The sequence below is a fragment of the Periophthalmus magnuspinnatus genome, chromosome 21 (genome assembly GCF_009829125.3).
Source record: "Periophthalmus magnuspinnatus isolate fPerMag1 chromosome 21, fPerMag1.2.pri, whole genome shotgun sequence".
In the NCBI taxonomy this organism is placed as follows: domain Eukaryota; kingdom Metazoa; phylum Chordata; class Actinopteri; order Gobiiformes; family Gobiidae; genus Periophthalmus; species Periophthalmus magnuspinnatus.
In genome coordinates, this window is record NC_047146.1 from 22,519,298 (window position 1) to 22,541,578 (window position 22,281).

General features: G+C 37.2%; 1 protein-coding gene across 1 annotated transcript in view; it reads right to left on the reverse strand.

Moving 5' to 3' along the window:
• Positions 1–328: 328 nt before the first annotated feature.
• Positions 329–22,281, reverse strand: part of cps1 (carbamoyl-phosphate synthase 1, mitochondrial) — a 37,270-nt gene continuing 15,317 nt past the window's right edge. Inside the window, exons 21-38 of the mRNA XM_033986786.2 lie at positions 22,021–22,139; positions 19,646–19,787; positions 19,505–19,570; positions 19,316–19,379; positions 19,035–19,216; positions 16,625–16,819; positions 14,851–14,918; positions 13,045–13,120; positions 12,117–12,194; positions 10,926–11,033; positions 10,716–10,805; positions 9,892–10,062; positions 4,529–4,603; positions 4,215–4,313; positions 2,963–3,022; positions 2,767–2,879; positions 1,347–1,476; positions 329–968 (exon numbers count right to left, since the gene is read on the reverse strand). Coding sequence (XP_033842677.1) covers positions 864–968; positions 1,347–1,476; positions 2,767–2,879; positions 2,963–3,022; positions 4,215–4,313; positions 4,529–4,603; positions 9,892–10,062; positions 10,716–10,805; positions 10,926–11,033; positions 12,117–12,194; positions 13,045–13,120; positions 14,851–14,918; positions 16,625–16,819; positions 19,035–19,216; positions 19,316–19,379; positions 19,505–19,570; positions 19,646–19,787; positions 22,021–22,139 — 1,941 coding nt within the window. The 3' untranslated portion in view covers positions 329–863. The remainder of the gene's footprint in view (positions 969–1,346; positions 1,477–2,766; positions 2,880–2,962; positions 3,023–4,214; positions 4,314–4,528; positions 4,604–9,891; positions 10,063–10,715; positions 10,806–10,925; positions 11,034–12,116; positions 12,195–13,044; positions 13,121–14,850; positions 14,919–16,624; positions 16,820–19,034; positions 19,217–19,315; positions 19,380–19,504; positions 19,571–19,645; positions 19,788–22,020; positions 22,140–22,281) is intronic.

The window sequence follows — 22,281 nt, forward strand, 5'->3', positions numbered from 1 at the left end:
TCCTCAGAGTGGTCACATATCGTTGCTGTGACGTGTCTGGTCAGCTGATTTAAACAGATTTTGCAGTCTGACTTCTTTAGGACATTATATCAGGTGTGCCAGAGTAAAAAAGCCCCCTCGTCCCGGTTTATATTGACGAAGGCTACTAGTTAGCCGTCCAAACTCTTAGATATAAAAACAAAGTAAACATTGTTCTGGAAAAAGAATCTATTAAAATAAATTAAGAGAAGACCAGGTGAACCTCACTGGATGATAATTGTACAAGTTTACAATCTATCGCATGTTCCTAAAGCTAGCATGTTCTTTCTTTGACACATTTACGTCTGCAAACCGTTTGACCTGTCACTTTATTAAAATGGCAACAAATGGAACAAAGCAGTAACAAGCATTCTACACAGTACCCTCATAGGGTAAATTAAAATACATCATTAATCTTCAGTTAGTTTTATCTTAAAATTATGAATAAAAAACAGGGCCTTAAACAAAAAAATATGGATTTCTTTTTAAATATTTGGCCACAATTCAACAGCTGCCGCCCAGCACCACTGTTATCAGCATAATGACCTTTAATATTAGTCGCTTTCTCAATATTCATTTAATCAAAGTCATTATTTATAAACATGATATTCGCAGGTTTAACACTTTTATGAACAAAAGCAGAGCAAATATCCACATGGAGAACAACACAAAGGACAGGCGGCTTTGATAAGTTGTAAACATTATGATAAAACAAGAGGCACGGTTGTTGTTTTACATCTGTCAGTCAGAAGTTATGATTCATATGGTTCTACCTCAACAGGGAGAGATCAAATACATGAAACATTTAGTAGAACACACAATAAAATAGAACAAAGACAGGAGCTCTACGCCTGGCTGGCTTGTTTTCCGTCTTTCTGTCGGTAGTGGAAAAGACTAGTCATGTCGATTTCATCTGCGTAACGAATGGCCTCTGCAAACAGCTTCACCACCTGCAATATACCGCAAAGCAAAAGTAGTCATCAAATTAGCTTTAGAACTGTTCAAAAAACAGAGAGTATGCTTTATTTTACATATCTTTCTACTTTATCTAATGCCTATGCTCTACCAAACTAATGTGAAAAAACATCTTAAAAAAAAAAAAAAAAAAAAAAATCATAATCAAAAATAGCAAAAACTTCAACAAATTTTCTGGTCCTGTCTTTACGTGTTTTTTTTGTTTTGTTTTTTTTTTTACATAATTTTATTAGAATTTTGTTGATAACAGAACAGAATCAATAATCTCTCTATATTTATCATACCTCATTGGGTGAAAAGTCCCCAAAATGTTGCCTATAATAGAAAGCTGAAAACCATAATTAGTTCAGTACCTGATAGTTGGTGATGAGCGGTACACTGTAGTCAATTGCCAATCTGCGAATACGGAAGTTGTCCTTTATGTGGCGAGTGTTGTTATTGGGCAGGTTCACTACAAGGTCAATATCCCCCTCACTGATAAGCCTGGAAAGACAAGCGAAACGAAACTTGAACAATCAAAATCATACTTATCGACACAATTATGAAATCAGTTATAGAGCAACGCGTACAAGGACAGCACGCTCATATTTTCTCATTCATACATTCCTTCTGCCGCTGGACAAAAATAAACTGACGTATTTCTCTTTGCTGGGCGGCCTTCTGACATTGAGGATGAAATTAGGACTGAATTTTAATGGGAAAATGTGGAGGCCGGTCGGCAGTGTCCTCAAAGGTCATGTTCCTCTCTATATAAAGCTGCTCCCGTGTCACAGCTGAGGCCATCTGCACACTGGGGCTGCCTGTGTCTTTATCTGTGTGAGACCTATTACATTACTGTTACGTCTTCCTCTTCACCAGTTTGTAGCATAAGAAAACATATGGTCCAGATGGATTCACTCAGGCACAATCATCTTGTTTTTCTGGAATCATTACCTGAAAAACTACAACCACTGTCTGCTTAAATAGTCGCTGTTTTGCAAGTAGCTGCACAAATGTAAATCCATGCAAATGAATTAACAGTCTCACAGAACATGTAGTTGCTGAATGGGTTTAAAACAGGGGTGTCAAACTCAATATCACGGAGGGGCACATCAGCAAAATGGTTCGTCTCAAATTTGCAAAGATATAAAAAGAAATGTCTGTCTAACTGCATAATTCCTGATAAACTGACATTTGAAGACAGTCATACATTTAAATTTACCTTGTCGCGGGCCACATAAAATGACATGGCGGGCTGCATTTGGCCCCCGGGCCTTGAGTTTGACACATGTGGTTTAAATGAACACAACTGCACTACACTTAAATTAAATATAAAGTTGTTTTTAAATAGGGGGTTTAAAGGCGCACAGTCTAACATTTCGGGAGGAGGTTCCGCTACCTGCTTGTAGATTGCTTTGCCAGAAATGTTCCACAGTGTTGCGTTAAACTTATCCATCTCCACTGAAACAAGCAAGTGACACTACCAAGCCAAGTTACAGGAAAGTAAATAAGTATAAATAAATGCAAGCTAGGTAAGTTTAATGCTATACTGTAGAACATTCCAGGCAAAGCAATAACGAAATGGTAGTGAACGCCAACCAGAAAAGTTACATAATGCAACTTTAAATTATTGCTATTATATTTTCTTGCTGACAACTAAGACCTGAGCACATTGTTTCATATCTGCATGAGTGTGTTTTTATTGAATGACAAATTAAATCAGATTATATTAAAAGTAAAAATAATATAACTTTTAACTGAATAATAATTTCAAGATCGCTGTGAAAATCTAACCTTTGAATACTCGGTAGGTTTGACTGCTGTCCGTCATCACTGGGCCAGGCGACAGGAGTGGCAGGTACATCATTAGCACACAGCCAGGTGGAGGTGGCATCAGTTGCATAAAGCTGAACAAATAAAAACAGCATTTAGTTTCACATACGCCAGACAAAAAAGTAGCAACATTTGCAAAAGTAGTCAGGATAATTACCTTGAATCCTTCCTCTTTGAGCTGGTGAGCTGTAGCCAGGAAATTTGGTCGAAAAGATTGCTAAAATTGGAAAAATTGAGACACATAGTAAATACAGACGCTCTGATCACTCTCTATACGTTTGGCAAATGTATAACTCTTTACTAGACAATCGTCAGAGTTACCTTTGAATAGCCACTTTAATATGTTTTATTATGTTATTATGTTAAGCTTTAGCAATCTTGAATACATGGGAAAGATATGTGTTGACTACATAAGGAGTGTGCCAAAGAAATGAATTGACTTGCTGAACTGAGATATGCAGAGCGAATCACAATATAAGATTTTCCTCTATTATTGTATGAGCACTGTATCATAAAAGCATTTCATTTTGCTGACATTTTACTTGCCTCTCTGAAGTAGCCGCTCTTTTTACATTAAAGCTCCTCTCTATAGACTCACTAAGTTTAAACCTGCTTGTGAGGTTGTCAGCAGAGCCTTGGGACACAGTGCTGGTGGGGGTGTGTATATTTTGGAGGTGCGCCCCCTTGTGTACGACTGATTGTCAGTCAAGTTGTGGTGCAAAGTTTCCCTACATCTTGCCTTAAAGTAGACCCCTTCTCCCCAAGGACTAATTATAATAAACCCAGTGTGTAAAGCAGCGTTAATGTAGTATTAGCCAACACAGTGTGTCAGCAGCACTTACTCCATACTGTGGTGTTGTTAAATATTTTACTACTGCAGCTAACAACTGCACATTATGGCATATTAGGGAAATGTGTTAAGCTTTTATTACTTTATTTCAGTCCTGATGAAAGTAACTAATGTGGTCACCTTACAAAACAAGACCCATGCCAAAAGATCATTTAAAAAAAACTACTTGTTCAAATGTAAAGGTGAGGTGGGCAAATTGTTCTGAAAGCTGTAAAACCAATAGAAGAAAATGAATAGATGCAATATCACACAAAACATTCAACTAAATATACAAATGTCCATTATGATGATGCGATATTAACAAATTCAATCAGACATCTGTGGTACAACTTTTAGTTATTGCAAAAGATTCTCACATAGAAAATTCTATATTATGTAAATTATCAAAAAGGTAGTCGAATGGCAGTAAATGTGAGCCTGATGTGAGATCAGATAAAACAGACTAAAGCTGTATTCAGAGAAGCAGACAAGAGCAGACACAGCTCCAGCAGCAGCACACACTCAGAGCATAGAAACAGGCTGCAGACTCACAGACACAGTCCTTCAGTCTCAGTCTTACCTGAATCCCAATCAGGATGCCCTTCTGGGGCAGCTTGAAGCCCGTGGAGAGCATAGCCTTGAGGAAGGCTGAATAAATGTTTGGCCCAAAACAAGCAACCTGTAACAACATTATGAGTTCAAGGGTGTTCATGAGGAGCACTGTGAAAATGTAAATGGTGTAGCAGCAACATAACTAAGTACAGAAACATACACAAACAAAAAAATGGGCTTTAGGACTGGTCACAATACTGGTCCTCCTCTAATGGAACAGTCTCACATATGGTTTTGTACAATGCTGTGTTTATACTGTTGAACTGTAACAGAGAGTCTTACCTCTCCAGTGGAGGCCATTTCACAGCGCAGCACTGGGTCAGCATCACGCAGCCTCGGCCACGAGAACATGGGCGCCTGAGAAAAAAAATAAAACTTTGAGTGTTTTTATGTTGCTTCAAGTCGTGAGCTGTCAAGAGCTAATGCTGAACATATATTCTCAGTAATAAGCCGTGTTGTTAAACCTACACATGGTCATGTAATGAAAATATGAAATACAATTCCCATGACAACCTGGAAAATTCACACCTGCACACTTCTGTTAAGTCCTGCATAAACAGAATGCATTATACAGTCCCGCTAGAATAATTTCAGGCAATAATGACACTGCTGCCACCTAGAGGTGACTCAGTTTCCTTTATAGCAGGTTAGTCAAGCCTTTAAAACTGTAATTTGCGCTAAAAAACACTTATGAGATATCTTATCTTTTATCTTTTGCATACAGTGCGGAGGAAACAATTTAACCATTTAACCAAACTTACAGGGGGCACAACAAGTACATATTACACAACATTGTGAACACCTGCAGCTTAAATGAATTATATTTGTAAAAGTATAACTAATTGTAAAACATCATTACAACAAAAAAGAAAGAAACTAGTTGAACAGGTGCGAAAACCCACCAGAAATACTGATGTTCCCCAGAGTACTGAGTTTTGTGTTTTAATGAGACATGTTTTTATTTTTTATTTTTGCCTGAATATTAAAACAATACTGGAGGCAGCATAAATGAAAGACGGTGAAGGTCAAGTGAGGTGAGACAAAAAGATGTGGACAATACAAGAGGAAAAATACTGAAAAGAACATTGAACAGAAATACAGCATTATGAGCACTAGAACAAAGCTCCTCACATACAGACATATACAACAGAGTTACGCCATGTGGGACATTCTTATTTCTCTATTTAAAAAGAAGACCAGGCCACATTACCTTGAAAAGAGGTTTCGAGCTGTGCAGCTTTGGTCTGTGCATGCATACGCGCTCGGAGGCCACTAGGGGGGATTCATCCTTGAAGCGGGCTATCTAATCAGTCCAATGTAATGTTGGCATACTAATGTACCAGGCGACGAATAGAAGGGAATGAGAGAGACAGAGAACCAGTGCAAGTCTTATCAAAGCCGTTTCAAAGAGACAGACAAAACAGAACTGTGTGGAGATACAGAGGGAGATTATGAACTAAATGGAAAATATATTTGACAGAAAGAGACGCAAGAAGAAAGGGGATAACGGCTGAAAGGAGAAGTCTAATATGTAAAGAACAGCAATGAAATGAACAGGGATAAGAAGAATATTTTGACGAAGAGAAATCAGACGACATCACTGTTTTTGTAAATAATCCATTTCACTTTGTCAAATCTGTTTTTATCTCAACCATTCAAAAACACAATCCTGAGCAACACAATAATACCTCTTTAAAAATAAGTTCAAGTAAAGTGGTTTCACATGGGTTCACACAATAACACAAGAAAGCCGCTCCAGACTGCCCGGGAAAAATAGACTTCTAGCGGATCCTTTCTGCAGACACCTCACCAATTTAGTGATTAAGATGCTGCAAAGTGATAAAACTATTGGTGTAAAAAACAAAATTTCCCCCAAAAACCCCGGTACAAACAATATATGCAGTTTTTGATGCATAATACTACATCTGCTCACAAAAATAACTTCAAATGTATGACACAAGCTAAATCCTATAATAGCAGGCTGACCACACTGCCCTCGTCTCACACATAGGAACAATGTTATCGAAGGCATCAGCTGAGCTCAGGCTGAGGAGGACCAGCCACATTTATGCTCAAATGTCTAAGACGCACAAGTCATTTACCCAGAATCCTGCCTCTCCACCACACGTTTACTATCACCTATCAGACTTTACTTTTTTAAACAGCTGTACCATTATTTTATTGGTAAATGAAGTTAATATGATTAACTGAGATTCAGGAGCAAGACAACATCTCAACCTCCTTCTGCTCCTCTTCAGCGAACCACAGCTCACCTCAACCACACCTCTAATTACCCAAAAGCCCTATTTATACAAGCCTATCCTGGCAACACCGTCTGTCTCCGCTCTCTCGCCCCCTCCCACCCCTTTCCTCTTATTCATCTTTCAACCCGAAGACCTCACCATCTACAGGATGGTATCATTAATAAATATCTTTATTGTATACCACTGTTGTAGCGTGGTCCTTGCTAGTAAAATAATCATTATAAAAATCACAATTAATAATTAGCAGTTTAGAATTGATGTTGTGAAAAGATGGATCCAAAAAAATAATAAGCTAAACATATCTTATTAATAAGCTCCAGAAAACGGGTGAATTGTTTAAAATTTAACCAAACCTAAACATAAGGATTGCATTACTATTAAGAGTAACTCGCAATGGAAAACTCTAGGACCTATACATACTGAATCATGTCACATTATAGACCATATTGTCAAATTCCACCAAATGTAATCTAATATTTAAATTAAAGAGATCACTGGCATATCTTTTATTGAGTTATGTTCCCTTTCTCACAGTGTATGTTACTGTAGATGTAATTCTAACCAGTTGTCTCTTCAAATGCTGTTTCCTCTTATCACTTTGCCCTCAGTGTCAAAACCATAGCAGCATTATTGTCCCCGAGTTCTAACACAGCGACTGAAATGACCCTACCGAGACTTGTTAGCCGAGATGAGACAGGGCCTAAAACAAGACAAACTGTCATGGCGAAGAGACAGAACAAGGATGGGAGCAGAAAACAGACAAATTACACTGGCCTCTGTGGGCTGTATTCTGTGGTAATACACGTTTAGGCCTGGGGCTGTGAACTGGCAAAAGCATGGCAAATCCTACTATTGTATTATGATCATATTTTATGAAACTTTCCAGAGTACTGTAAAACATTTTAACTGTTTTATGAAAGTGATGGATTCAAAATATATATTCAAGTTATATTATGTTATCTCACTGTTCATTTTAAAGGTACTGTAGGTACTGTAAGGTTCACTCTTATTATAATCATTATATTCATTTCAACTATGTAAACTATGTAATCTGCACTAATGTTTGTTCTTGAGTCTTGCAGAAAATGTCTTTTGAAAGTGCAGGATCCCACGGGAAGAAGGTCACTGTGAAACCTAAAACAGAAACATCATGGGAGGATGTTTTGTGGAAAGAGTGACCTTCTGGAAATGCAAAAACAGAATATATTTCTCTGTGAATTTCGTCATATGTTTTTACACTGCTTGCCCCCCCTTTCAGAGTATGTGTATGTAACTAGGGTTCCCTAACTTTAATAAAAGAGGTGAAAGACGGTCTGGGCCCCCAGAGAGGGTGGTGGTTTGTAACTGGGGTTTTTTTCCTCAATATTGAGACAAAATAATCTCTTGTCTTCTCTTCTCTTTTGAACTGTAATATAGGTTGTGAACCTATCAGAAAGACTTTCTATTACGCAAAAAATAAATACAATTAAAACAGGTCTTGACTACCATTATCATTATGGTTGCATGTCTTTGCATATGGGCTGCTGTTTTCAAGCTTCCCAGATACTTGTTGAACATGTTACACAAATTAACCTACCTAGTATTTTGTCTGTCTTGAAGTGTGTGAAGCGCCTGAGCATCATGAAAAGTGCTATAAGTCTTCTGTATTATTATTACTTCATATAATATTTTAGCCACAAGACTTTTCTCTACTTCTCCTTTGTGATTAATGTGATTCCCACTTAACCACAGTAGCAGTCTGGATTAGAGGCACTCAGAAGTAAAAGTGGGAGGTTGGAATAAGATGGATGAGAGCACAGACCTTGGCCAAGACATTAGTTTCACTTTGCAATTTCATGGCAAAGAATGCACCCTACTTGTACTTGTTGCTTGTGCATGCGATATAAAATTAGCATGCATGGCGTTATAAAATATGTTAAATTCATATCCTCCGTTTTAAATGCAAAGCAATTCAGAGAACTAAAATATTACACACAAATAAATACAAATCAAAACACCTATTAAACATTACATTCCATCATTTATGTCTTCTTCCCTTATGAGGACGGTAAGATTTTAAGTAAGAGTAGACAGTAATACGATGACTGACTCTTGAGGCTATGAAGAGAGCTGGATGACTTCCCAAAATTACAGTTTGTTTACAGTTTGGGGCCCGATACGGCAATGAAAGTGTTTGGCGTGATAAGAAATTAAGACTTTTTCATCAAAGATTCAACACGCGTCCGACCGGAGGAGTGAAGTCAGTAACATAACCCACACAAGTCTTTAAGAGCCACTGCCTAGAGAGTATGTGGCATTCATTAATATTCCTCACCAGTGCGCAGGGAAGAAATTGAAAACTTTAGGAGGTGGGAGAGTGGAGGGGATTATACCTGCGTGACTGGCTCCAAACTACACCCATTGTTAAAGCGGCTCTGTTGTAATTAGAAGGAGAAATTACTTAGGAAAAAATAGCTTTGGAACAGCTGGCGACATGTAAACGGGCTCATATGGCATCTTAAAAGTAAAGCCCCCTAGACAGAGTAAGATTGATCCCACCCACTCCGTTTTCTCATCATGCTCTGGAAAATGCTATCCAATAGAGGCAATACTTATTACTATACCATATTGGAAGTCTTTTCAAACAAAAAAGGTGAGACTACGGTGAATACTCAATATATCTGCAGACATGGGTCCTGTTGGGTAGATGCTTTTGTGCTGTGAATAATGTTGAAAGGCAGAACTAATCAAGATTTTTATATTTAAGTACCAACCCAGTATAATTTATGGTTAATTTATATATTAACCATAATGAAGGCTTGATGTAACACTTTCAATACAAAACTATGATGCATATTCCTCTCCTTTTATTTAAGTTTGGGACCAGCACAAAATTGCACAAAGCTGGTTTCGTTGAAAAAATGTCTTTTAATGGTGCACTATGTAACTTTTCTGACAAAGGGTATGCCACCTGTTTGTCTCCAATGAGGTGTTATGGCTTTGCCAATAACACAGTATATTAAATGTTTCCATTTATTTCATTACAGGTTTTCATTGCTCAAAAATACCTTGAAAAACATGTGTTTTTATCGTGAGCAGGCTCATCTCTCTGATATGACCTGTAACTTGGTCTGGTATGTTTAAGTTTAATGCCACACATTTGAACATTTCAGACAAAGCACAAACATCTCCATGGAGAGAAGCAAGTGCTAAACTCCACAAGAGATGTTACATAGTGCTGCTTTAACCAAACCTAAACATCCATCTAAAATGTAAAAGAAAAATGTATGTTCAACAGCCAAATTAATTTTCAAAATCCAAACCTTTGGGATGGTCTAAATCTAAAATAACCCTGGAGTTCAGTAGCTCACAACAGCTGTATTTAGTAATTTTCTTACATACCTTGATGCCCACGTAGTCAATAGGAATGAACGGTCTGTCCAGAGAAGGCAGGCTGGCTTCATCCACCGGCTCTCCCACCATCACTTTGGTGGCCACATTTATGAAGTCCACCCCAATAGTTTTGGACACAAATGGGAAGGAGCGGGATGCACGGAGGTTACACTCAATCACCTATGGAAGATAACAACAATGAATTTTGCTACATAGTAATTTCTATGAAGTAACTGCAATGGGAAAGGAAAGGATAAGAGAGCTGAAGATGTTGAGATTAGAGATAAGAAGTGGAAGACTATGGATAAGTCACAGACAAGACTGACATGGTCAGGATGTGTACAGGGAATAGATACTCCTGTTATTTTATAGATGTACATTTTTATCATTATTATTTATTATTATTATTATTACTATTATTATTATTACTATTATTATTATTATTATTATTATTATTATTATTATTATTATTATTATTATTATTATTATTATTATTATTACAAATGCACCATTTAAATTTTCTGGAGGATGGTCCATTACATGCTTGTCTCATAAAAATGTTATTGTTTTACCTGGAATGTTTCATAGTAAGTCAATTTACATTGTGCCAGTTGAATAAGACTATATTTCTATGTGTTGTGACCTTCAGGAGCATTGACAACAGGAGATGCAGATAAGAAGACTACATGAAGGGTAAAGAATCAACAAAACACACAAAACAAAAAACAACGTTCAGAAACTGCAGCGGTTATACAGTAAAACGTGATTGAATTGCCTTTGCTGAAAACCTCATCCCCATTACATTTATTCACACAGTCGGAAATATCACTCACCATGACATCATTGCCTTTGACCAGAAATTGGGTGTTAAAAGGGCCTGAAATCTCAAATGCTTTGGCAATTTTCCAGGTGGCAATCTTAACCTGAGAGTAATGAGAAATAAAAAGGCACAAAGATATTATGCATGAAAGTGGCTGTAAACATTTTACGCGAGAGTGAATGGTTTATTGTTCATTGAGAAATACGATAGCACAATTACTGACCTTTTCTAGTGCTCCCTGGCTAATAGTCTGGGTTGGGAGTATGAGTGTAGCATCTCCAGAGTGCACCCCGGCGTCCTCTACGTGCTCTGTGATGGCATGAACCAGCACCTAAAGACATATGAACAAAATAGATGGCACAGTTTTATATCGAACAATCAATGAATAGCATCAAAACATAACATGAAATCAAACAATACCGCTAAATGTATATTATATTAGCTTAAATGCATATAAATCAGTGCATGTATGATATTTTCCTCCAATCATCTTTACAAGGGAGGAGTGACATTAAATAAGGTTTTCACACAGACAAATAATTCACAAATTGTAGTTAAATCTAAGTAGAAACTAGAAATGCCATTAGGTTTCATGCTAATTAGATATATAATTGCCGCAATAAATAACGTGGGTACACACTTAATAATACTAATCAGACAACTTAATACTTGTTGGCTGCCAAAATCATCTAGAATTAATTTTGTTTAATGTTTACAAACATTAAATAGATCTTTGCTCTCTGCTAGTGTCAAAAGATACTTCTGACACTTAGTCCCAATGGAGAGGATTTGTATCACCACCAAACTGACTGTATCTGTAAATGAGCTGCTATGTCATTAGCTAAGTGCTGCTAACCACAGCATTCATTAGCACTTCTGATACAGCCTGTAATTAATACATGTTATCTCTGACTTTCTCCACACATATAGCGCGACCAGACCAGAAGAATGAAGCCTCTTTAGTATTCAATAAATGGATGTCGTGTTAATGTGATACTGATGATATAGGAGACGCTCATTCAGAGGAAGTACAGACAAATGAAATCTACCTCACAATTGGGCTGGCCACATTCAGACACCCTTCAAATGACTTCTATAGCCAGAAGAATAGAAAGAATAACAGACTCGAGACAAAACCAAACTAAACCAAAGTTCAAAAGTCAACAATGAAAGTTTTACCACGTCTACAAAAATGAAATGGGTAACTTGAATAAGATTTACAATTACAAATATATATTTTTTTATGTTGAAAAGTTAAATTTTGTCAAGATTTCTTGTTGTAAAGGAGCAAAGTAATACTTTTGGAGGATCTGGCAAATATCGGAGTATATATGTGATGTGATGCTGTCAAACGTGTAGGTCAATAAATTTTTTAGAAACAAGTTTTTCTTTGTAAAGTAGTTCTGAACCATACCTTTCCATTTTTGGCCACAGCATCCATCTCCACCTCTCTGGCTCCACGGATGAACTTTGTGATAACCACTGGATGCTCCTAGAAATGAATTATAAACGGCTCAGAACCGGCTCTCTCTGAAGACTTCACCCCACATTTTACAGTATATTCTAAAATATATATTACATAACACCAAGAAGTTAGGAAACTTTATCTGTTTTTATTCATTTCATGGGAAAATATTACTCTTGGGGATTGTTAAAGAGGTCAGAAACTTGAGAGCCCCTGAAGTACTAAAGGACAATACAAGCAAATGAGGCCAGAAATATGTCATGTTCTCAAGATGTTACAAAAAATAAGTTGAACAGTTGATAATATACACTAAATACTACACTTGGATTATTACAATTATTAGAGACGGATGTCAAATGTTTAGTCTGTATCAAAACAATGATATGGACTCTATTACGACAACAACATATACATTTTTAATAAAGGTTAATTATTTAGGATTTAACTAGGGCATATATTTTTTTCTGGTGGAGAGATTGCCCCCTGCTTGTCACAATGAAGATGTTACGGATTGCTATCGGATTATTATCATTATTATGTTATTAAGAGTGTGGCACAGTATGGCATTACACTTATCTCCATGGAGACAAGCAGACATCACTTGGCCAGATTTGTGGCATCCAGCTCACACTAAGAATGGATGTTTTTCAAGGTATTATTAGCAATAAAACACCTGTAATTGAATAAATGCAATTGAGCCACATTTAATGCCACACTGTGGAAACTTTTGGACAGACCAATAACATCTCCATGGAGACAAGTAGGTGGTTAACCCTCCACCATCTTCGCTTATTAAGAATTTAAGACACATTAATTACAACAACAACACAGTATGGAGTTTGTTTAGTTATTCATTTCAAGAGCAGACTGATCTCACCTGCGACACTTGAGTGGCCTCCTCCAGGAAGCGTTTCATCTCCTCTTCTCCATATGCTACGTTCATGGCAGATCCACTGAAGATGGTTAGAAAAACAGAGAGAGGAGGATGAGACAAAAGGCCACAGGAGAGGAACAGAGGCATGCAAACAAGAGAACATACAAGCTTCAAATGATGGTTCAAAACACTCATTATCTCCATGTTGCATCACTATTACCATTGGGAACGAGGTCTAGAAACACTCAAAATAAGAAGCGAAAGGAGAAAAAGAAAAGAGCTGCTATTTAGGTCGAAAACCACTGCAGGCTCTTGAAAACGAGTTCAGAACTTGGTGATTAAAACACAACAGATTTAGGCGAGTTTTGCTGTGGTTGTTGTTTGGGATTTCAGAGACAGAGATGGACTGTTCTGCTCGTGTCTGAAGGGCATGGGCAGGAGGATACAGGGCAGTGAATGGCTCCAGGCTCAGGGCAGAGCTTTGGGAGCAGTGGCCTGACAACAGAGTCCAGTGCACAGCCTAAGGTTGGTCCAATGAACAAATTTATACTGTACATCTGGTTGGAGTACCAATGTAAAAAATAGATGCAGAGATGGCATTAGTTTATTTGCTTTTTTTAAAAAATATCAGAATATCTGAAACATTGTTAAATCTTAAACACTGTATTATTTGGGGAATTTTCTTCTGATATGTTCAAGCAAGTTCAAAAAGCAAAATGACATACTTGTGACACAATTGTGAGTCTAAAAATATGGATCAAAATGCAAATTCAAAGATGAACCCCATGCCCACAGTAAGTTAAGCAACCACAATTCTCAAATGTGTAATATAATTCTCGTGGTTAATTATCAAACTATGAAATGAAAATTCCCCACAAATGAATAAAATAACAAATTAACAATAATAAATCGAGCTGTTGATAAATACTGAATAGACAGATCACAACTTGGAAGGGTGTTCATCTAAAAGAATTTTAATTGGGAACGAGATTGTGGCTTGGAGCAGAGTTCAGAATTTTTTTTTTTTGGCTATTTACCTCTGTTAAAAGGCACGGATTAATTAAGTATGTGTTGTTCAAGAAATTAATATCAAAAGCCATTTATATATATACATTTTATTTTTTATTTTTTCATATCTCACACCCAGCTCTACGACTTGGTAATATTTTAGTAGTCTAGAAGATCAGTGCATAGGAGTAACACATCAAACAGAGCAAGTTTTAGCACAGTTTAAGTCACTGGTGTAGAAAATAGGAGCCTGAATGTGACAGGAGGAGAGGGTTTGGGGTGTAAATGAAGTGTTTGTGCGTATGAGCCGCATATGAGAGTAACATTCAAAAAGCATTACCCTGAGTGTAAGAGGAGAGCAGAAACTGTTTGGGAGGAGAAGAGATCAGAGGCAGAGCACCCATTTCATAACAACCCACTCCCACCCCCCATGCCCAAAAAACCATAAAGTCCAGATTATATTACGCTCATATTTTGAGAAAGTACTCGTGCAAAACAGGAAGCCACCATGACATCTACTGGAGGGCTGTGGTACTGCATGAACATATGAATAACAAAGTAATACCTAACTGCTACTAATATAATGTGACGGATTCAGAAAAATTTAAACAAAGTTGTAACTGCCATTTGTGATAAAGGCCAACTGAACAACAAACTTAAAAAATGATTAAGGATGAACAAGCTACCCATCACACAAACGTTTTATTATTGTCTACCAACCCCACTGGATAAAAACATGATATATTGGAATAAGAAAATTCAAGAGCTCGGGAATCTATATCCACACATATAAAATCTTACCTAAGAACATAGGATGGACGGAGAAGGCACGGATATCCCACCTGGTTGGCAAAAGCAAAGGCATCGTCCTGTAAAAGTAAAAAAAAAATAAAGGTTAGTTAGTAGTAGTAGTTTTGTAACAACAATTATAAATGAATTTAATGCAATATTAAAGCCAAAGTATCCACAAGCATGTTATGACCCACAATTTGCATGATTTATGTGCCGTAGATTACATTTTGTCAGCCTGGCATAAAGCTGAAACTGTGCCAACATTTCTGATTGCTTAGGGGACTAGTACAGGTACAACTTAATTTCAAAAAGACAAAGATAAAATGCTGTTCTTGCAAAATAGTATACAAGCCTATAGAAGTAATTTTAAATCACAAATAGTTCAAGGATATCTCCAAAGTAAGCCTAGTTGCAGCCTGAATTAACTTGTTACAAAGTGCATTTATTTTAGACCATCTTTGGATACTGTGGTAGCATATGCAGGAGAAGAGAAGCAATGCAATGTTATTTAATGTACTATTTAAAAACTTTACTTATGAATCCATTTAGAAAGACAAGCATAAAACAGAAGCTTTGGCATCCAGTGCTTTCTCAATTGACTTCATAACAACTATTACTCAACCTTGATGCCTTTCACCTTTTCTGTTTAGTCTTTTTATCTTTGAAGAAAACAAAGGCTCCCCTAACTCAAAAGCACCACTTCCCTGGGGCTATTCTGAAGTTATTTCAACCAAATAATATGTGTTTCTCAGAGATAAAACACATACACTAGTGGGAAGAATATAATGAAAAGCTCACATGTGATCAGTATCATACTAGTGTGTCAATGTGTCAATTTACTGAACCACTGAAGTAATCATTTTTGTTCATTTTCTGAAATGGGTTTGCTCTATAGTAAAGGTCCTATATGACGCAAAATGTACTCTTGTGAGCTTAATGCCATGCTAGAATGTTGTTACCTCCTCAAAAACTTACCCAGGGTCGTGTTTTATTTCATTCACACATGTTTGAGTATCCCTTTATTATTAGTCTGCCTACATCTTCAAATCTCAAAATACTCTGCTCCACCTTGTGATGTCATATAGTGGTAGTTTTCCATTTAACAGGCACCTTTTATCTTTAGTTCAGTAGAGATAGTAGAGTAGCATAATATGGACCTTTAATAATTACCGTACACCAAAATATATACTTAGTACTCAGGTTAGCTGCATTTGAAAGTCTGGGTCATATAATACCCACTATGATATATTTTGTCTCATATTGCTACTGCAGCTCAAACTCTTGACTGTGAAGACTAAAAAACATTAACAATGACAATGACAATTACAGAAAAAGGACGTGAAGAGAATTTAAAACATAACTTAAACAGCTTCAAAAAAACGCTAGTACAAATATTTTAAATACCACTGTCTCAATTATATTTATTGGCCATATTGCCCCTGCCTTGCACAATAGTAAACAATATTCAATGGCTCCAGTCCAGAGAGTGATCAAAATAAAAACTAATCCTTTTCTTTCCTCAGATCACAACAGATTTTTTCACAAAGTCTGTTGATTCCTTCTTGCAAAAAACACAAAGGAACAAAACAAACATTGAAAAGAACTGGTTTTATCAAGTGCAAATTAGTATGAAATCATCACTACATTTGGAATAAAAATGTCAAGCAATCTGGATTCACAAAAGATTGGACAAAATAGTACAATTTTAAAGCAATTCTGGAGTATATAAGAAACCATACTTCTGCCTCTGTAACTCTTCTATACATTATTTAGTTCATCTTACCAGTGAACTCAGAGCTCTCCACGGGGCCTGGGCCACTCCAAGGTCATCCAAAATACTGGAGAAGATGGAGCGCTCCTCTGCTCGGTCGATCTGTAACGGGCTGGTCCCAAGAATCTTTACTCCGTTCAGGTGCAGCGGGACAGCCAGGTTATTGGGGATCTGACCTCCTACTGACACTATACTGCCAGAGCACCCCTGGAGGGAGGAGAGAGAGACAGAGGGAAAGTAGAGAACAGTGAACATTTTTGAGTCTGGAACAAAATATCATTAATATTCTGAACAAAACATATCACCACGGGAGATCTTTATTGAGTTTCCAGACACACTTTCACTTTTTATTCCACTGTGTTATTTCTAATTTGTAAACAGCAATAATTTAATCAGATGCATTCATTTCAGTTCTTGTTTTCTAGGCAAAGACAAACCTTGTCATCGTATAACAAAAGGTTTCAACACTTAATTCAAATATGTAGATTAAAGGTGAGTAATATAACCTTTCAACTGGAGGGTGCACCACCTGCTTGAGACAATGGAGATATTTTTCTTTTCTTGGAATGTTCCATAATTTGGCATAAACACAGGTTAAAGTAATGTTTTGTCAATGTTTTAGTGGTAGATCTAATTTTAACAGCACAAACTTCTTGTTTTAGCATTGTTACCAAACTTAGGACAAGACTGCGTGATACCAAAAGTTAGCCAGAAACAGAAAAGAGTTGCTTTAATTTTGACAGTTGCTGCATGGGGAGGTCTGAATGCTTTCTTTTAATAACTAGATGCAGCTCCTCTTGCCGTCGGTCTGATCCGGGGGGATGCTGTTTCCACGGTAACGCCAGGTTGTATCTGTTCATTATTCATGGGCAGCTCTCCTGCTCCTGTCCAGGGTCTATCTCAAGCCACTAATGCTGCATTTATCACAAAGGCACAAGCTTTAGACGCACACGCAGACACACACCCACAGGGGGCGACAGGAGCAATGAGAGGGGGATTGATGCCAACGCCATCTACCTGAACAAACACTTCATCACAGGGATCATACAGGATTATGGGTCTTAGGCTAAGGAAAGTCGTGATGGGAAAAAGTCAATAGTAAAGATAAAACTTTTTGGGAGTTTGAAAATGAAAAGGCTAAACTTAGGAGCTGATACAACGGAATGCTTGATAGTTTCTGTCTGTTGGCGTATGAACTATGGCAACTGTGACTGTGTCATGCTTCATAGAAAGCTCAGTTGGTCTAATGTTAAACCAATGAAGGATTTGAGATGCTATATATTAAACTTAGAGCTCATTCAAAAGTGTTTTGACACTATAGAGTGATAAGTCTATTTACTATCAGTGACCCACCAGTGTCTTGCTCAGACTACCTAGCTGGAAGATTAGGTTGCTGTGGGAAACCGGAGCCCCTGAAGGAAACTCACACGGAGATCATGCAAACTCCACACGGAAAGGACCCACATGGTCAGGGAATTGAACCTGCTGTACCTTCTTGTTGTGAGGTGAGAGTACCATGAACGGTGTTGTATTAGCTTTTCAATTAGCAAGAACGCTAACACAAGACATTGCCAATCAGTGATAATACTAAAGCAAACATTAGTCTGCACTGTATTAGACCCATTTCATTCCACGCCCACAGAGCCTTCAGTGTTAGAGCAAGTCTCACACCTGCAACTAAAAGTAAGATCTTAATCTAGCTCTGTCTGCATAATAAATGACTCAATTAGGAACATTTAGATTCTCCCATTTTGTGTAGTAGCTTAACTTAGCAGCTTTAATGTCCCAGCATCACTCCAACAATAGAAAGACTCATTACTGAGTTTAGATTGGACTCAAATGCTGCACATGAAAAAAGGAGATATTTGTAACAATCCCCCCAGCTCTGGAAATTTCTCCCATAAGACATCTGTTCAATAGAATCATGGCGTTCAAATCCAGTTTAAAAACCCATCTCTTTCACCAAGCCTACCCCACATAATCCCATGAATATAATTAGTGCTGCTAACTCCCTTATTGTACATATTTTATAATAGAACTTGTTAAAAAGCAAGATAAGTGTTTGAATGTATTTCCATGACTATCTTAATTGTTTAGATGACTACATTACTTATATGTCTTTCTTATTGTGAGGTGGCATTGAATCTTGAAAGGTGCCAATAAAATAAAGCTTTATTTTATTGTTCCGTGCAAAAATGATTGAGACTGCCATGCTTAAATTTGCATGACTTTTTATGAGCTTACAAAACAGGCATATTAATAGATTAATTATGCGAATACGATGCAAATTGTGAATTAACTGGTTGACAACATTAACATATTCTTTTATTTATATAGCAACAACAAAACTAGACCATTACCATAAAACTGTATTAAAAATATAGGTAGTAATGTTATATAATGTAATGTTAGGTGTGTTTACCTCCTGTTGTGTGATGTCCAGTATGCGCTCCAGAGTCAGCTCCTCAAAGTACAGGCGGTCGCACTCGTCAAAGTCCGTACTGACCGTCTCTGGATTATGGTTCACCACAACTGTCTTCTTCCCCATCTGCCTAAGAGCTCGGATACTGGACACTGCGCACCAGTCAAACTCTACACTACTGCCTAAGATATGAAACAAGACATATTTCTAAGTATGGCTCAATTGTTAATGGATTAATAGATTAGTTTTAGAGAAAAAAAGTTTAGTTTTTTTCTGCTTACCAATGTGATATGGGCCACAACCAAGAACCATTATCCCCTGATCTTTAAAGTCTAGATCATGCTCCTAAAGAAATGGTAAAGAAATAGTTAGTTAGAAATTGTTAGTGGACGGCTTCCCACCCACCCCCTGTGCTCATACTGAGAATAATATAAATTGGAATACATTTGACTTGGCTACTACTTGCGTACCTGGCCATGGTATGTGCAGTAGAGGTAGTTAGTCATGGCTGGATACTCTGCCGCCAGTGTGTCAATCTAGAAAAGAAATAACACATCCTAAATTACAAAAGGCTTGTTATAGATTTAAATCTTTAGACTGGTGGTCCTCACTTGTTTGACCCAAGGTTTGATGTCGTGGGACAGACGGAGTTCTCTGACTGCTCGCTCAGAGGAGCCGAATATATGACCAATCTGGCGGTCAGAAAAGCCATCCTGCTTGGCTTTTAACAACAGCTCACTGGGAATTGTGTTGCTGTGAAAGATATAACAGAAAAAAGGAAAACATGTTTGTGATTATTATGTGAGTAACTAAGGAGTAGTTATTATCAGTTTATACTTTTTTTACTACTACTTTGCAGTAACAGTACTTTCGTATAAAGGTTTGGATTAACCTCCCCATAAGTATAAGTCTATAAGTCCATAAATCTTATAGAAAGTGACAAAAGATGTATTCTACGAAATATTTAAAGCAATTCATCTATTTACATCCATTCCTAAATTACAATTCAGATGTTGGTTCCAAGGAGTAGAATTATTAACAAGTGCTTTTTGATCTCACTTAAAAACTATTGGGATGCCTACTTAATATTTCTACAAAAGTAAAATGATTTTAAACTAACTTCACTTAATAATTTGAGGACAACTTTGGCTACTCCAATAGCCTCTGCAAAGATCTGTGTATATGCCAGGTCCCACCTTTATACTGTATGCAGGAATCACACTACTCCAATAATATTGAAAAAATTAATCATATTTGACATTATAGTTAGACGTGTGCAGACTGTTGGCAGTACAATATGCCGCTGATTTGAATAGGTTTTGCATACATTTTAACAAAGGCACTGCCAGCACAAACTGTGAATTTTTGCTTCTGCTAAAGCTCCACTTGCTCTTACTCCTCCTTATCTGAATTATTTATGACCACCGAGAGCAACAATATTGAAAATGTCAAGTGTGTTTTAACTCCCACAGCACGAACCAGACCAGGAAGAGTAGAAAACCCCAAAATGGAAAGAAAAGTAATATTTCAAATGGAAACTTTGTTATCCTACACAGAATTATACTCAATGGAGAATGGCATTAAACAAAACAAGCCATTCAGGGATTATGAACCAACACTTCACACAACTTTCCATTAAAATTTATGATTAATCAAATCTACTCAACAAATATGACATATATAAAAATGGCAGGAGAATGACTACTACATACATTATTAGAATAAAAAATCTGCTGGTGTCTGCGTGTTTAAAAAGGAGAGAAAGGGAGTCATTAGTGGTGGAACAAAATTACTGGCAGTATTTGATAGCTGTCAAATTCGAAGTGTGCCAATACAAAATATTCTCCAAACTAAACCTGAACAATAGATTGGCAGGTAAATTACAAATGCTTTGCTTTGACCTTAATATTGGCAGAGTAAACCAGTGTGAGCTGTAAGAAGATCATACAATATAGAGGTTAAATGGCAACATGGATATAGAGTTGAAAATTTGCCATTGCTTCCCAAATTTCATTCACTCACACCATTGAACCATGAACCAAAGACAACAAGCACACAAACAGAATGGATGCTGACCAGCAGAGCCTGAAGCCAATCACCTCCACAGTCCATCAACCTGTAAGGTGCCTCTGCTGTGTCCCTGTCCCAGTGTCCCCTGCTCTGCGGGGGCTCGGGACCACCACAGCCCTGCCTGTGTCAGCACTGGACCCCAGCCACACACACACGCGCACGCGCACGCATACACGCACACACATGCATTATTAAACAGTCACAAGGAAGCAGTGGGTGAACTGTGGCTGAGACATGAAAATTCAGAGCAGCTTTGATTTGAGCTGTCCAGCTAAGAGCCGTAGGGCAGAGAGGCAGAAAGAGAACTACTGAGTGAGAATGCTAAAATATGAAGAATTTGGAGCTTGCTAATTTTGGGAAATTTTTGTTGTTTCATAAATTATACAACTCTAAGAGAAGGAGGATAAACATTATGCAGTTACAGGACATTAAGAGCTAGTGTACACTTTGTGCCAGTATCAAGCCAGGATAAAGAAAGAAGGTCACATCCAAGAAGGGCTAAACAACACTAGACAAATATCTTCCATTGTTTGTGTTGATTTGTGATGTATTTATCTTATTTTTTACAAAGACTCAGTTAACACAGTGCACATTTAAAGGAACTATGAACTCAATAAGCAAATTACATGAATTTCAGTTTCATGTTTGTGAATGTCTGTGCTACAGGGTTAGCGGAATGTACAGCTGATAAACTGGGACAATTAGTTCTCTGCAAAGGGCATTGGTGATTGAACTATATGTATTTATCACAATGCATCTGATTTGTGAGATTATGCATTTATTCTCGTAAATGAATGCTGTACTCAAATATGTCTTGTTGTTTTTCTTTAGTCAAGTTAATTTAATCCACACTTAAAATTAATTAACATGGAACAGACATTTGGCACTTGATGTTGTTTATGTTTGTGTTGAGTACCTTCTGTAGAGGTTCAGATACTGCTCCAGTTGTGTGATCCTGTTGAGTTTATGGAGGAACCACTTATCTATGGTTGTCAGCTGATTTATCTTATCCACACTCATGCCACCATGGAGAGCCTGGAAGAATAAATATAATATGCATAATTAGAAATATGTTTACCGTTGCTTTTGTTTCTTGTCATCAAAATCTCTATCTGTTCAAAGCAGGATGGAAAATCAATGCTATTCAATTATATTACTTCTGCAATACTGACATGTT